Source organism: Drosophila ficusphila, unplaced genomic scaffold (genome assembly GCF_018152265.1).
Source record: "Drosophila ficusphila isolate 14025-0441.05 unplaced genomic scaffold, ASM1815226v1 contig_197, whole genome shotgun sequence".
Classification (NCBI taxonomy): Eukaryota; Metazoa; Arthropoda; class Insecta; order Diptera; family Drosophilidae; genus Drosophila; species Drosophila ficusphila.
In genome coordinates this window covers 5,250,359-5,267,865 of record NW_025064091.1, presented here as the reverse complement: position 1 = coordinate 5,267,865, position 17,507 = coordinate 5,250,359, and the positions used below count along the sequence as shown (strand labels likewise).

The following is a 17,507-nucleotide window of genomic DNA, read 5'->3' as shown; positions in this document are numbered from 1 at the left end:
TCAGAGATTGTGATTATGTTTTGGGATTAGAAATTAGATCAATTATGAGTTAGCAAATATTATTTATTTATTTATTTATTTTGTAAGACAATAAATATTTTTACTGCTATTGAAATGTGTCTGTAAATCTTTTACCAACTCTTTGTTTTATCCTTAACCTTTCATTTATAATATAACAAATTTCGCAGTGCTTTGGCTAGCCTTTTAATGGAAAACTTTTAAACTGAACCTTGGAACCTGCGAAATACTTAATCCACTGATCTAGCCGCTGACCTTTTGCTTCGAATTACATAGGCTTACCCCAATATTATATGTTGTGGCAATAGAGTAGTTTGCATAATCTGCTAATTGAAATCCGAATTGAAATCGAGAGCAGAGGCAAAATGCCCAGAGGAGCCGGCCAAAACGATCATTAGCGGAAATCTGTCTTAGTTTTCGGGCCAGATCAAAGGCCGGTCGAGATTGATGAGCGAATTTTGGATCGGGGCCAGAAGATCATTATGAACGCTGATGCGTTTTAGCCTTTAAGTGTTTGCTTCCGCCGTCTGATAAGCGAAACACAATGGGCTCTGTGAGTCAAGAAGTCAGCGTGGAAATACGATCTCAGGAGTTTGCCAAAAAACAAAAAAAAAAAAACAACAAAATACCTAACAAAATAATAGAAGAGGAAAAAGTATAATCCCATAGTTGGCCCAGAATGATTCCATCGTTAGCTTCACACCTCAAGTGAGCCTGAATAATTGATTTCAAACCGAGAAACGGCGCCTACCTGGTATTTATCTGTATCTGTATCTGCAGCTATGTATCTGCGGCCCATACCGTGAAATCCGTTGGCACACAGAAAAATCGGGTCTGAACGAGCCGCATCCAATCGATTTGCCAGCCCATCTATGCCGTATTCCCGCTCCTCGGCATTAGAACCAAACTGCCAACTTCAAATTTCAAACTCGCCCGGCGATGATGAGTGGCAATCATCGAACTGAAGGAAAAAGGGATTCCAGCTGAGCGGCTGACAAAAGGTGTGCGCTACTGTGAATCCCTCGGATGCGAATCGAAATCCGGATGCGAGTGCGAGTGCGAATCCGCGGCGTCTGTTGTCATTGTTTGTTTATGGCTGTTTTTATTGTCAATGCTAATGCCGTGTAAGTGGTTGATTTGTCCGATATGCGGGACAATTGGTAGAGCAAGCAAAAAAGTGCTGACATTAAATGGCAGTTTCTGAGAGCACAGTATCGATGAGATACTAACCATTAATATGGGGAAACTAAATACGATAATATCTAAGTTATGGTTTATAAAGATAATATTGGTAGCACATTAAAAAAAGGAACTCTCCTTCAAAAATTATAAAATAATATTCTATAAGATGTACCCCTAAAAAAGTATCAATAAGATACTTTTCATAGAACAACTAGACTTCACTACGTTCATTATGCTACGTTCGTTATGCTGAAGTGTTCAAGTATCTGTGGGATGCATTCAAAAATGCCTGCCAGCCAGTTGTCCGCAATGAGTTCACATGTGTATCTGTGAAATGCTTCGGGCGATATTCTACAACGATCTCTTTGAAATATTTTGCTAACTCAAGAGTGGGTGTAATTAGAGACACCTTGTGTTTCTTTTTTGTTTTGGGTGTACAGATTTGGGGCAGCATAAATTATTAAATAAAGTGAGCTAACCTCTATGTCTTTTTATATTTTCTTTGAAATTTATACGGCAATTCAAAAAAATACATTTTAAATGAAGCGAATTATTTTGTGAAATTTCTTAATTTGATAAAATATATTTTATAATATTATGAATATTTACGTTTGAATTCTGATTGATATTTGATTAGTTTATACTGTGATAATAAGATCTATAGATTTTATGAAGTTACTTGTTCAGAAATTGTATCTAAAGTAATAATAAGTGCGCATAATTGCATCTTTAATCGTATTTATCCTGTAGTGCATCTAAGGGGTAAGTATCTATGTTCTTTTAGAGTCTGGGATTGATTAATACACCAGATGGCTGGTAATTGTGTGAAAAGTGATGGTAAGTATGTTCATAATTGCCAAGTGAGATGCACTTCGATAAGAGCATCTGGATTGACCTATCTGCGAGATACGTATCTTGATACGTATCTACGGACTCCGATTCGGAATTGGGTTTTGGGTTTGGGTTTGGGTTTGGGTTTGGGTTTGGGTTTGGGCTTACCGGATTAACTTGTGGCTTCTGCAAGTGTGTGGCGATGTTGCTGATGTTCATACCCATGGCCGGAATTTGGGAGCCGTATAGCTGACCGGCGGTCGGTGTCATGTCCGTTAGCATATTTGCACTGGATGTTGCCGCGGCTGCCGCTGATGTTGCTGCTGCAGTTGCAGTTGCAGTTGCAGATGCAGTTGTCGCTGCTGCTGCTGCTGTCAATTTGAGGCGCACAATGATGGTGTCTTTTTCTCTTGGCGACTCGCTTTGTTTTCCAGCCACTTAAAAACGGTTCTCACACAATGGTTTTAAGGCAACTGTTTCGGGTTCGGTTTTGTTTTGCTTTCTTTTGTATTCTATCTATTTTTTTCTTTATGTATTTTTTTGTGGCTATTGTTGCAGGACAGGCTCACTGGTTTGGAGTATAGGAGGAAGATATAAAGGACATGGACATGGATTGGCAAGCACAGCACAGCACAGCACAGCACAAGCACACACGCACTCAGAAAAAAAGCAAAGTGGGCAAACCGCTAAGGGATTAGCATTAGCATTTGGCCCAACGCCCAGATATCCGTATCTACGAGTATAATCTCTATCTGTATCTGTATCTGTATCTTTCTCGAGTCCGTCGGCGTTGCACTTTTCCCACTCGGCCGTCGGCTGATGTTTGCTGATGTTTGCTCTTCAGAGTTGCAATGTTCCACTGCTCTTATTGTCACTGGTTATTGTGCTTACTTATTATATATATGCATATTATTTTTAAATATTTTTTTTTTGTTTTGTTTAAGGAACACAGGCAAAAAAAGAAATGTAAGCGAAGAAATTAAAGGAATCTCGAACCAAAAATGCACAGTTGTTGTTTGCTTTAGCTTGTCTGCTGGTTGGCTTGTTTATGGTTTGTTTATGCTTTTGTTTGTTGCTGCTTGGTTTGTTTATTTGTTTGTTTGTTTGTTTGTTGGCTTGTTGATTTGTTTGTTTGGTGACAGGAGGCGCCTGCCAACGGAAAAAAAGTGTCGCTGCTGTATCCGCGCCAAAAGTAACGCCGTCGTCGCTGATCGTTCAAAGGCTTGCAACTGTTTCACGCGAACAAAAAGCTTGGCTAAATGTCGCCGCTGCCGCCGCCGCTGCCTCGGTCGCTGCCTACGCCGGCGTCGCAGCAGCAGCGGTGGAAGCGAGATAGCCTGCACACTCGTGCATTTCGTATTTTTTACTTCATTTTGGGGTTAGCATGTTGGATGCTTTCACCAGTGGAGCGAAAGAGATGGTCGTACAGACAACACAGTTCAGCAGAGACTAGAGTGCCAACCACCACCAGGGGGGTAAAAGATACGCCACCACCACCACCACTATCACCACCGCCGCTCGCACACACACGCGCACACACACTAACACTCTTCCGCTTTGGTGGTGCCTTTGCCTACAGTTTCATTCATAAAAACCCCGGCTGGTTCGGAAAACCAGTTCCCGGAGCTCAGCCCCCTCTATATGAACGCTTTGGCCAATGGCAGATCGGTCGGGCCTAACCTATAATTAGAGCGATGGCCGCTGTGCGAGCGAGATGGCCGACGCAACACGGACACGTGCCTCGTGCCATCTCCCTCGCACGCTTTTCCTTCGCCACTCGCATTTCCATCGCGTGCCTCGCGTGGAAAACTGAAAACAAATGCAGCAGCAGGCAACTATGTTCAATTAAATGTTTCGCCAAATGTTGTTTTCCGAGAATTCCCTTAAAAAATAGCCCAAAAAAGGGTTCAAAAAAGGCATAGAAAAGGGTATAAAAAAAAGGTATAGAGTACATAAAAACAATACATATATGTAAAAAACCAAAATAAAAATCCACGCAAAATGACAAATTGATTTCCATTTCGACTTTTCGGGCTTATCGGCCTCAGTTATCAGGGCTCAAACGAAAGGGAGTCAAAAGGGGAGTGGCCGTGTTTGTGCCCTGAAACAACCGAATTAGGTAAAGGGAAAAGTGGTCAGCTATTTGGAAAGTATGGAAACTGGACCGCGCAAATATGAAAGGAAAGTAAGGCCCAATGAACTTCTAACACCCGAGCTTTGCCCCCAAAAGTAGACTAGCTTTGCCTTTGCTCTTAAGCTAATCAAAATTAATATGTTTATAAAAAATTACTATTGAAGATAATACAAATATTTATTATTTTTTCAAGAGCTGATTGCGAAATGATTTTTTGCGCCTTTTCAAGATATTTTTTTTAAGAGATTCGAAAATTTTTAAGCCAAGCTGTTAAAAGCAAAAAAAAATATTAAGTATACGCAAAATTACTGTTGTTTTTAGGGTTTACTTTACAAAGGCCAATTTCAATAAGGAAATGTGCTGAATTTATTTGTACACCTTCGGGACAGAACGATCAGTGCTTATTGAAAATATTTAGATCCAAAATTGGGAGCACTCAATCAAGATTTCGGGGAGTTAGCCTAGATTAGCCCGTGCCACTTAAGCCTGCCACAGCTGGAAGCTGCCGCTCGAACTGTTGCATTTCTGGGCTGCAGCTGAGAGGCCGGCTAATTGAACCACACCCCCCGTACCGCCCCGCCCCTCCCCTTCCCTTCCCTTGCCTTTTCTCAGCGCTCCGCTTCTGGCCGGCTTATGCAAACAGAACGCCCAGGCAGCCGAAAAACGCCAGCCCCTGAAAAGCTGAAAAGTCCAACTACCACGGCGGACTGTCGATGGAGGTGGATGAAGTGGATGATGTGGACGAAGCGGATGAAACGGATGAAGTGGATGATGTGGATGAAGTGTGCCCAGCACAAGTCGCCTGACCGCGGGAAACTCTCTGCACAGCGGGAAAACAAATCGGAAGCGAATCCTTAGGATGGCTCTCAAATTGGGAAAGAACCTCAATAGATTTTATAATCTAAAAAATATTTTAATAAAATCTAAAAAGGTATTAAATGATCAGTTAGGGGTTTTTATATAAATATTATATTTTATTATAAATAATGCATTTGCCATTTCTTGAATCAAGTTTTTTATAGGAAATTTGTGAAGAAATATTTTATCTAAGTTGAATATTTATTTTAAAAACCAAAAAAAAAATATTGAATCATACAATCAAAATATGGAAATAAATTTAAAAGTCCTTAAAAAATAAGTTATAGTTTCAAAAAGAGTTTGTATTAATATCTGTAAAACAATGGTTTGAATTTATTTATAATATTTTTAAGAGTAAACTCATTTTATATATTCCCTATGTTTGCTCAATCATTTTTGCTATTTTTTGCCAAAGGTAATCCAAGTCTTTTGCAGTGTTTTAGGAAACTAGGGCTTCTGGTTTCTTGCAGCAACTGGGAGACTAGAGGCCCGGACTCACGATCCTGCTGCAGGACAAATGCAACACATTAAGCGGTGGGCGGAGGTGGTTGGGTGGGCGAAGTTGGATGGGTGGGCGTTAGGCGGGTTGGAAGGAGTGGGCGGTACCGCGGGGGATGGGCGGTTGGTCGATTGGGCGGATGGGTTGGCCGATGGATGGTCGCCGGGCAAGGCCAAAGCGACTTCCTGACTCCTTTCGGCCATGTAGTTGCGGTTCGGAGCTCATCAGCTGGGCAAACTGATAAGGCTGACTGATTGCATGGGGCATCCAGCCACCGATTTTCCTCCACTGCCCCCCGTTTCCTTTGCCCCGTGGGAAACTGCGAGTTTCCTTCTCTCTTTCGCCGAGACTCGTTTGAGCGAATCAGCTTTCCGCACTGGAGCTTTCCGTCTCTTTTCGCCGACGTTTTGCATCTCTTTCTGGCGCAGAGGGTGGTCTGCCACGCATTTTCCCACCGCTTTTCCCCCAGCTTTCCCAGCTTGTGGGAGGTTACCTCTCGGCATTGTTGCCTTTTTTGAGTGGCTCTGATTGCCTCACATCAACGCGATACTTGAGTGTGTGTGTGTGTGTGTGTGTGAGTGTGAGTGGGGGGACAGTGAAGATTAGTTAAGGGGGATAGAAGTAATAATCACTAAATTAGGTTTTTGTGTTCGCCTTAAGATCTTGTATAATAACTTAATACTTGCAACAAAAACGAAGATCAAATTGAGGTATTAAATATTCAAACCCTATTTTAAACCCTTGATATTTTACATTTACAATTTTTTTTGCTTAAGTTTTTTGCCTCCAAAAGATAGATAAGTAGTACCTTTAATAATTGCTTACTCTCTTAAGCTTCTTGTTGATTTTCCCTGTGAGTTTTCTTCGGCTTCGAGCACGACTTTATTTACGATTTTATTAATTCAATGCACGCACTGCACGAAATCGTCGGCGTTCTATTTCTGCTCGGTGCTTCTGACTCCCTCGGCAATTTTCCCAACTTCATTGTGGGCGTGGCCCATTTGCGGGGAGGTCCTCGACGAGGTCCTGGCGATGATTTGCACTTTCCTTCATTGTGCCTGTCAACAATTATAATGACACTCTTATTGTCAGCCATTCGAGACTCGTTGCTTCGCTTAATTAAACCATTTTGCAATTTCGCAAAAGTTCTGGCTGCCACGCCCCCCGCCGCCTGAATGGTCCTCGATGAAGTCGCGACTTTTATGCATTTAATTAAAAATTAAATTTTTAATTGCACCAGCGAGTCAGGGAGTTTGTTGTTCCTTTTTATTTTTATTTTTTCTTTTTTGCTGCTTTCCTTTCATTTTATTGCGCTTTTTAATTAAATTGTTTGCAACACCCACGAGTGACAGGCGACGACAGTAGCGCTCGAAATGATGATGATCACGACAATGGATTTAGTTTTGAGGTTTACTCAACTGATGACTTTCCCACCGCCGATGTGTTTCAATTAAAACTCGCTCAAATTGATTAGCATATCGCCGGATCGCCGCGTTGATATAATTTCTGGCGAATAAATTAGCCAAAATTGTTCGAAAATAACTAATTAATGGGTTTTAGGATCGACACATATTCGTTTGAATTTTTTGTGGTTTTGATTACTCATTGTTAAGGTTTTATTCAGGAAATTCCATTATAGTTTATTTTCTAGATGGTAAAATAATGTATTTTGTATTTCAAGTGCAATTGTTCTATGGAAAACTTTTAGTAAAATGAGACCATTAGTGAAAAAGTCCAGCAATTCGGCGACTATTTATTTGGTGGTTGACTTCCCGGCCGAATAAAATGGATTTCATTGCGAACGTATTGCGGGCATAAAATAAAAGTAACCCCCGAATGTGCGGCGACTAAAACTACTCGAGGCTATTTTACGGATATCAAAATACGATTCAGACAAATCCAGAAGAGCAGGGGGTGGCCACCAGAGAGAGAGAGGGGGAGGAAAGGGGGTGGAAGGGGGGGGCGTGGGGCAACAACCAAACCCCTGGGCTCATGAATGCGAATGTAAATGTTGTTGGCAACGCGGTCGAAGTTGTTTCTGTGGTTGTTGCCGTTTGTCTCTGGTGCTTGAGTAAAAGTACAAGTTATGCGTCAAAACAACGAAAGCAGCCAAGAGCAAGAGGATATAGCCAACAGAAGGAGGAGGGGGAGGAGGGAAAGGAGGAGGAAGGAGAAGGAAGGAGAAGGTTGAGGAGTCCAAGTTCGTTCCTCTAAATTGCTAGGCGAGGGCGTGGCCCAGAATCGTAAATCACTTTGAAGTGGGTCGTAGACGTCCGAGCTGCGTTCCAGACAACAAAAAGCAACAGCAGCAGACACTGAACCACGAACCACGAAACCTCCCCTTCCCTTCCCCCTTTTTAACCACTATCCCTGCCCCTTGGTAAAAAAAAAAACAGAAAAAAAAAAACAGAAACCCCTCTCGTAAACCCCACATAACCCCCTTTTTTTAGCTCGATGCCCCGCGGCGACAGGAAAAAGCACGCTAGGCGCTGCCAAAGCTGCTTATCCTGACACACGGTAGCCGTTAAGTGTCCAAGTCAACAAAATAAAAAGCAACAAAAACAAAAAAAGAAAAGTAAAAAAAAAAAAAAAACAACAGGCAGCGGAAGGAAGCAAAGATAATGCCTCGTTCGGGATCGATCGGTGCTGGAACAGACAAACTGAACGGAACGGAACGGGGTTGCCGGTTGCAAATCAATCAGCAAATTTATTGATATCACTCATCACCCTAAAAGAGGAAGAAGAAGAAGAAGATGATGATGAAGAAGGAGAAGTTTTTGGCCTTTCGTTGGTTCGGCCCAGTTAATAACAATAATTATTCAGCAAATTAAGCCGCACGCATCCTTTAAGTGCAGCCTGTTCCGCAAAGCCATGTCCATAAACTCGTACGTATGTATGTACATATGTCCGCTGCTCCAATCGATCTTGATCTGACGCGTCTCGGTGTTGATGAGTTGTCTTAGCCAAAGTCGAGAGCCTCCGGCGACTTTCGGACATTTTATTGAGGGCCCGGAAATTATAGTGGGACGATAAGTGAGAGATACAAAGAGTACTTGCACCCGAATGAAGAAGTTATTAAAAAATCTAGAGGAATTATTAAGGTGATTTAGCGTACAAACAAGATTAGTTATACTAATATTATAATAAACCACTAAACTTGTAAATAAAAAGAATCAAATCATCTAATAAAAGTATATAGTAATACGACAGTACCAAAAATAACGATATAATAATTTACTACCATACTTAAAAACCTATAAAGAGGAGCAATTAAAATACCTAAGAATTAGATTAGATACTGAAGGAGACCAAACTATATTTCAAGAGCTACACAATCCCCAATCATTTAACTTGTATCTTGAAGTTTATTAGGATCACTCAGCCAACTGTTAATCAAACATAACTGCATGGTTAGTGCTCATGCCACCATAAACGATTGTCTTAGATGAGATTTAATTTGCGGGCGATTTAATAGAGCTATCAAAGTGAAATCTCCAAAAAGCGGAAAGGTCCTCTTATGGTGTGTGTGTGTGTATGTCAGGATGTGTGTGTGTGTGTGTGAAACGCGGGGTGAAATGCGCAATCAACGCCAACATATTGTACAATGCTATACATAAATTCCAGGGTAAGGCCAACTTACCATATAATGACTACCTACCTTGATTACACACTCCTCCAACAACAACAACTGCAACAACAACTGCAACAACTCGCAAAAGCGGAGAGTGTTGAGGGTGTTGCTTAAGCTGCGGCGTTGATGCCACCGATGCTCCTTCCGATGCTCCTCCTGACGCTCCTCTTGATGCTCCTGGATTGTAGTAGGAGCATGCCCCAAACCCAAAACCTGTGTTTAACCTGAAGAGGGTGCCAACATGCGGCGACCCAAAGTCCAATGAAAAACCCCGAAGAATCATGCTGAATCTCCCCAAAGATGCTGCAGAAGAAGAAGATGAAGATGAATCCCCAGAAGAAGAAGACGAATCCCCACAGAAGAGAAAGAGCTGCGTGCCAACTGACGACGCCTGATTGCTGGGATGTTGCTACTCTTCCTTCAGCTTCAGCTTCAGCTTCATCTTCAGCTTCAGCTTCAGCTTCATTGCACTTAATTATTGTTATTTATTATTTTTATATTGTTTTGATGAGATGTTCAGCAGCATGTTGACGAAATGTCGAATTTGCAAATTGTTTAAATCAACTGGCCGGCGCTGTTGGCCGTATAATTGATCGATTGCAGGCTCGGGGCGTTCTCAGAAATTATCATAATTAGACTAAATGCAGGCTGCTGTTGCCTTTGCTTTTTCGCCTTTTATGCCTTTCAAAGGGGCTACTGTTGTTATTGTTTTTGTTGTTGTTATTATTGTTGTTGGTTTTTGCTGTTGGCCATCCTTTTTTGACACTTGCTCTTTTATTGATGGCGCCCGAGGAATTAACGACCAGATTTACCATTTGTCGCACTTAATTGCATAATTGCCACTTAATTATATATATGCCGCGATTTTAGCAATCGATTGCAGTTGAATTCGAATTAAATTAAGCGCATAACTTGTTGGTTAGCCAGTGTCCGAAATTCAAATTTAAACTGCCGCTCGTATATCAGTGTATTGGCCAAGTTTAGCATATGTGGCCCAAACGAACGAACGAATGAACAGTAGCAGAAAGTGTCAGGGAAAACTAATGGAAATTGCGCTGGTCAAACCCGTTTGTGTCCCTCTTGGTTTTGCTGCAGTAATTTCTGTGTTTCTGCTTTTATTTCACTGTTTCCCACTGCCTTTTTCCTTGCCGCATTTTTGTTTTTTTTTTTTTTTTTTTTTTTTTTTGGCGCGTCCACACAATTAATTACACAAAAACAAAAAGTCGGCAAAAGTCCGGGGTCCAGACCATAAAAACATATATATGTATATACAGGAGGTAGTTTTGGGTCGGGGGAATGCGAAGAGAAACATTTTTCTTCTTACAGCACAACCTGTAATTATCGTTCGATACAAATCGAAAAGCGAGAGACACAAAACAATTTATTATTGTGAATTAATAAATTTTATTTTTCATTTTTGCCTCTGCTTCCTTCCATTTTCCTCTCTTTTTTGCTTTTATTTATTTTTTACCAGTCTTTTCCTTTGGCCGTGTATATGTGGCTGTGGGTCTGACAAGGCGCATATATCTTGGGCATTATCTTGTCATACGATCTGGCAGCGGCATTAAAATGCTAAAATGCGCGAGCCGCCAAAAAAAAAAAAAAACAGAAAAATAGCACACACAAAAATGGCAAAGAAAAAATTAGCAAATGGATTTTGAGTCTACCGCAATAAAAGAGAAATTTTTACGTAATTTCTTTTTTTTCACCCATTACTTTTCTTGCTTTTGCACATTTCTAATTCGCACATAAAAAATTTAAGTTCATTTTAATCACCCATTAGAAAAAACTTGTTAACGTTTTTCCGCGAATGTCTTTATGTGCTGGTCGTTTAACTTAGAGCCTGGGGCTCACTAATTTTTCTCTTTTTTTCCTTCTAGCTTTCTGGCTGTCTGGCACTTGAGCTTGAGCTTCCTAAATTCAACGTTTTATCAGCGGAAATTCATTACGAAGATTACGCATACGCCATGTTGAGCGCTTGCCGCATTGTTTATCCTGGTAAAATCCAAATGGGGCGTGGTCGCGCCCTTTTTCCTTGCCCATTTTTTGTTTTGGTTTGTTTTTTTATGGCAACAACAAAGGGAAACATTTAATGAAGTTTCAATAAAAACGAGAGACAACAAGAAGATGAAAATACACACATAAACAAAAAATAAAGGGGGGAAATAAAAAATCAAATAAAGAAATCAAGCGGCAAACAACGAGGAGCGTTTGCTGATGACAATGACAAAATAAAAATGGGAAATGGGATAAAGGGATAAAGGGGAAAGGAGACAGGGGAAAAGGGGGGAGAAAAGTGTGCTCTTTGGCAGTGCAGTTAGCCCCCAGGAAGAGTTTCCACCCCTTCGCCCCCTTTTCCACGGCTTTTCCCACCAGCCGCCTCGATTGAAATTAACGCAAAAAAGGCGTGGCCTCTGCCGTTGTGACAACAACAACAACAAAAACAACAAAAACAACAACTGGTGGGTGGTTGGGTGGAAAGGGGGTGCGTTTAAGGCTGGCACCCAGGGAAAAGCAACACAACCGCCGATGTGCAATAAACAAACAGGCGAGAGCAACAACAAAGGGGTCGGGCGGTGGGACGGTGGGGTTTTTAACGCTGCCTTTGACTGCCACTCAATTAGTTTTTATTGCGCTGTCAGCAAACTAAGCCCAAAAAAAAACACCAACAACAACAAAACAGCAAAAAGGGAAAAGGAAAAGAAGAAAGGGGAAGAGAAATGGGGCAGGAAGGAGTACGAGGCACGTTGGATCTACCTCGTTTTGTCAACTCATAAAAATGTCACAGCAGCTAATTAAATGGAATGAGAAAGATGCCCTGTGTTTTGACAGCTTTCGGACAGCAAGAGTTTGACAAACTGCCCGGAAAGCAGAAGAAAAAAACCAAAACCGAAACGATATATGGGAAAAGCGTAAGCCATAAACCGTATATAGTATAGTATAGTATAGTATAGTATACTATATGTGTATGCCGAAATCCGATGATTGACAGCCCCAACCCGGGACCGATCGCATGCCAGAAACACCCATTTTCCCACCCCGCCAGCTAATCACCTGTTTCGAGTGTTGCGCAAATTGATTTTCATTAGCGTCCGACTAATTAATTGGCCCAAACGAACGAGCCGCGCCAGCCTCTCTGATTAATTTGCATGTCGATGGGGCTAATGCCACATACACACGGCGAGAAAAGTGGATCGAGCAAAGAAATCAAATGAAAATTTCATTTTATATCAAAGGTTTTATTGTTCGATTAACCAAGTTCATTAAATAATTAATTTAATGTTCGCCAACAGATCATAAAAATAAAAAACTGCATTTACTCCTTATTAACTAATAAAATAGTTTTATTCATACAAATGTTATCTATTTAGTATTTAGATTTGAATAATAATTCAAACTTAATACTTTTCTGCAGTTTTTACCACCTGCTTGAATGCTGCTGATCCATTTATCAACCATCTGTGAGATGTTCAACTAAGTTTCTAGCCGGCTTCCAATTTGGCTTAGTTCGCCGCTTACTCATTAGCAAAACAATTATATACAGCATATATATATATATATATATATCGAAAAGTGGGCGTGTCGCTGGTCAAAAAAGCGCTCCAAAAGCGAGAAAAATCCAATCCAGCTATAAAAACAGAGCCATTAACGAATGGATAAATGATATTTTTCGGCTAATGTTTTTGGCGCTGCTTTTTTTCTCTTGCTCTTTTCCACTTTTCCACCTCTCCAATTTCTGTTGTTTTTTTTTTTTTTTTTTGTGAAATTCAAAACTTGGCCGAGTGAAATTTCCATGTCAAAAGCGGCCTGGCCTCCACCCCATTGGCCATGCTAAATTTTCGTGATGCTGCGAAAGTCAAATAAAAGCCAAAAAAAAAGAAGGCAGCAAAAATACTTCAAAACGAAAAATGCCGACAGAGAGTCAGAAAAAAAAAACAAATCGAGGGGAAAATATGCTAAAGAAAAGAAGCCACGGCAAACGGGGAAAAAAAATGTTAAGAGCCGAAACATTTTCGCAACGCTCTCGAAAAACCGAAAGACGACGGCATTATCCAATGTCCAACTGGATGAAGGGGGAAAAGGGGGAAAAAGGGGGAAGTAGGGGGGAGAGGGAGGGGGAAAAAAGGGGTAAAAGGAGGTGGAGGTCTCACCTGCCTCAATCCGCAATCCTCGATTCCAGGCATCTGCATCTTTAACCTCGACGACTTGACGACTTTGACTTTTGTTGTGGCAGCGCCAGAGCTCCAAAGTTGCTCCATGGATGAGATGGCATGGCCCACGGGCCCCAAGATACCGACGCGTTGAAGATTTTGTGCCAACCCACTTTTTTTCCCCACCCCCCTCCTCCCCCCCAACTTGGAGTCCCAACTTGGAGTCGGAGTCGGAGTCGAAGTTGGAGTCGGAGTCGGCAGACATGGGGCAGACCAGACCTCAAGGAGGCATTCGCCATCGCCATCGCCATCGCCATAGCCATCCATATCCATTCGCCCGCTTTCTGCGCTCATTTATTTAACGTTGCCATGAGAATTATTAAAAATTTTATTCGCATAATTTGTGAATTATTTTGTGTCTGGTTTTTAGGTTTTTTCGGTTTTGGTTTTTGGTTTTCGGTTTTGGTTTTGCTTTCGGTTTGGTTCTGCGCCTTCAACGCCAACGTTGTCATGGAGTCACCACCTCCACCTCCTCGTCGGTGGAACCTCTGCGAAAATCAAAAAAAAAAACAGTCCAGACTTGCACTTGCCAAAGCTTAACCCTTGTGGGTAACCATTCTTAAGATGCTAGGCAATTTGACCCATTGAACACAAATATTCAAAAGCCCATGATAATGACATAAAATCTATTAAAAATGGAAAATAAACTAATGATGCAGTTCGTTAGATATTTGTATAACAATTTCAACAAGATATACCACTCCTGAAACGGATAAAAATTGGGAAAGTTATTCAAATTCAAATAAGTTGGGGGTCATAAAAATTTAAAAAAAAAAAATCGATCCAAAAATGAAAAATAATCTAATGATGCAGATTAATATTTATTTGTGTAACAATTTCAACAATGTATACCACTCATAGATCGAATAAAAATTGGGAAAGTTATGGCTTTAGAAATTCTGGGACATTGTCACTTTTCTGCAAATCTATTTTTTCCAAATTTGGAAAGGACGGGGTCATAAAAAATTCCTGACATCAAAAAATATTATTAAACATTGGTTAAGGTTAATTTTTTACTTTTTTTATGTACGTAAATCAGGAAATTAGGAAATTAAGAACACGCGAGATCCATAGGATGCGTATTACATTTCCCAATCGTAATTCTGCAGCCAAGTTATGATCTTTTAAGCTAAATCCCCGATTAAGGGTTAAAATGTGATGGCGGCCCTCAGAGATTTCCCCTCCTTTTAACTGCTGCCCACACAAAATCGCAGCGAAATCTCGTTGAGAAAAAGCGTTTGTTTAACCACGCGATAAACATTTTTAATGCATAATAATAGCGCAAAACTAATTAAATTGTTCACTTAAAGCTGAAAGGCGGCAGGAGCGGGCTGAAGTTGGAATTTCTCTTTCTGGCGAAAAAGCAAAACAAATCTATTTGGCCTGAAAGCGTGCGGAAAATGGATCGAGGTATTTGGAAAATATTTACATGAGCTGAATGCTTAATTAATGAGCTAAAAAACCAATAAAAGGGTTTTTATCTTTTAAATAGCTTTTTTATTATAATTATTCGTTAAGTCCGAGCTTAGTGTGTTGGTATTTTGCATTAGGAAATTTAAAGGAGAACCTTTGATCATTGATCATGGAGTGCATAATTAGGGTGCTCCGATTTGGCATCATTAGGACCGATGGACATTGCCAAATTCGACAGCTGCCTGGGAATCGGAATCGGAATCCAAATCGAAAATGGATCCTAGAGCTGCGAACTGCAGGTGACCGGTGGACTTGGCTTTGAAGGTGGCCGAAGAGGGGAACTCATTAGCTGGGCGAAATTCGGTTGCAGTTCTCGGAATTACACAAAAAAAAAGGAGAGAAAGACGAGCAAATTCATTCAGCAATTGCACTAATTACACAGTCAAGTGGCGCGGCAGTCGGCAGGTCAGTTCATTCATAGCACCGAATCCATTTATCACCCGATGCCTGCTGCGTTTAATTAGCCTTCGGAGGCAAAAGGATGAGGCATGAGGCGGTTGCACAAACTGAGGACTGAAAACTGAGGACTGAGGACTGAGAGCGAAGGATGAAGGACGAGGCCCAGGGACATGGTAACAATTGCTATGACAAATCGACCAGGGCTGACTGCAATTTGCTGCTGCTGCTGCTTCTGAAGCAACAGCAAGAAACAATTTTGTAATGAAATTAATTGAACTCCAGCACGGCTTGCTTGCTCCAATTTGGGTAAACGCCTCCCTTTCAAAAACAAAAAAAATAGGGAAGAAAAACCCAGGAGAAAATCTAATAAATGTTTTGTAACCTTCGTGTAACCGGCAAACGATGCTCCTTTGACACCTGTTTGTCCCGCGGTCGATCGAACTTCTCGCTCAAGGACTCGAGTTTTGAGTGGCTGTCCGTTCGACAGAGCGGCAGAAACTGTCTACAAATCATTCATCATCGGTTCCCTCCATCCGCCAGCAAACATTAACTTCGGTCTCCAGTGGACGCCGAGCTCCTGACTCCTTTTGCAACTTCACTTTGCTCATCTTTCATATAAATGATTTCTTCGTTCGTTCTTCGTTATTCGTTCTGTTTCTCGTACTGCCCGCTAACCCATAATTATGCGTCTTATGAAAAGCAATACCAAAAAAAACTGAAAAAAAAAAAGAAAAAAAAACGGGGCAAGTATTAAATAAAAAGGGGCTGCACTTTGGCATTGGCTGTGCTGCTCCAAAAAATACTCGGAATTTCCAGATACATATATCACTGGACGACCGCTCGACTCAAGGATATTTAAGTCCGAAAAACCGGAGCAGTTCAACAAATGAGCTGCCTGCCTTTAACTTTTGCCTTTTGCCTACAGGTGCAATTCTTCTAATGCAACGTGCTCCACGGAAGACAGTCTTCTACGTGGGAAAGTTGTGCAGTTTCGGGGGTTAAAATTTCCGACATCCCTTGACAGGCATCATAAGTCAGCCAAAAGTTTACATTTTGGCAATTAACATGGCAACTGCATATTCTAAAATGCAACAAAAATTATTAATTATTATTATTAATATAGTATTTTTGGGTAAAACGAAATTTCCCAGCTTTCTTGAAGTCGTGTGAAAAAGCCGAGGGAAAATACGGTTTCGATATAATTATAATTGATTTTGGTAGCAGCCTCCGTTCGGCATTGAGTGAAAATCGATTAATGAAGCCCGAAGGAGGAAATTAATAAAAACCATTTTTCGTGCCACAGATTCACGGTTGGCTATTGAGACTCGGCTGGAAGACTCACAGAATCGAAGAATCGAAGAATCGAAGATGTTGGCGCCACTTTGGGCCGGCGCATAATTAACCAAACAAAGAGCCGCACAAGCCGTTAAAGTGTCGAAGTTGAAGTTGAAGTTGTAGCTGGGCTCGAAAAGTCAGTCAGACGCACAGAACACAAAAGACCAGGCCGAAATCAACAAGAACAAGAACAACAACAATAAAATATATATAAAAAAAAAAAGGAAGAGAAAAAATGACTATTTTGAGAGCCGAAAAAACCAATTCAAAAATGCGGCAAACTACAAAGTCAAAGGAGAGCATGAGGATTGGAAACTGTAACGAAATGGGTGAGTTTGTGTGTGTTAACCACCTACGTACCGAAAATCCAGATTCCAAAATACCAAAATTGATCGACGAACTTAACTCAGAGGGCAAAATGCTGACGATGATGATGATGATGATGGCCGAAAACAACGATGAAGGGCCGAGAAAAAGGCTCTCAGGCTCGAGAAATCATTAAGCGTGATTAAAATGCGCGAAAGGATGAAATGTTTTCCCCTTAGACGAAGGTGAAAGAAGACCAGCCAGTCGGCCAGCCAACCAACCAACCAGCCACCGGCAGAAACTCAATCAATATGATATTTTTCACTTTTGTTTTCAGGTCCGAAATTATTGTGTGGGAAATTAACAAATTTGCCCGTCTGATGAGGGTTGGAGAAATGAGCGAGGGTTTTTGAAAGGGGTTGTGGGTTTTTAGCCTTTGATTCGGGGAACTAGCGGAAAACTAATGAATTAGGTGGGAGTTTTTATTCAATTTGTTTTCCATTACATATTTTACAAGGCATGGATACAGCATGTAGTTTTGTAACCAAAATTAATTTGAAATCTTTTACAAGATTTATGAAAGAAATGTTAAGAGATCATTTAAGAACTACTCTTTATTGATTGCTTGTA

General features: G+C 41.0%; 1 protein-coding gene across 2 annotated transcripts in view; it reads right to left on the bottom strand.

Annotated features, from left to right (window-relative positions):
- The window catches only part of LOC108097697 (transcription factor Sp9), a 29,235-nt gene extending 25,975 nt beyond the window's left edge, over positions 1 to 3,260 (bottom strand). For both annotated transcript variants that reach the window (XM_017200170.2, XM_017200171.2), the window contains exon 1: positions 2,200 to 3,260. In XM_017200170.2, coding sequence (XP_017055659.1) covers positions 2,200 to 2,313 — 114 coding nt within the window. In that variant the 5' untranslated portion in view covers positions 2,314 to 3,260. The remainder of the gene's footprint in view (positions 1 to 2,199) is intronic.
- Between the last annotated feature and the right edge of the window lie 14,247 nt (positions 3,261 to 17,507).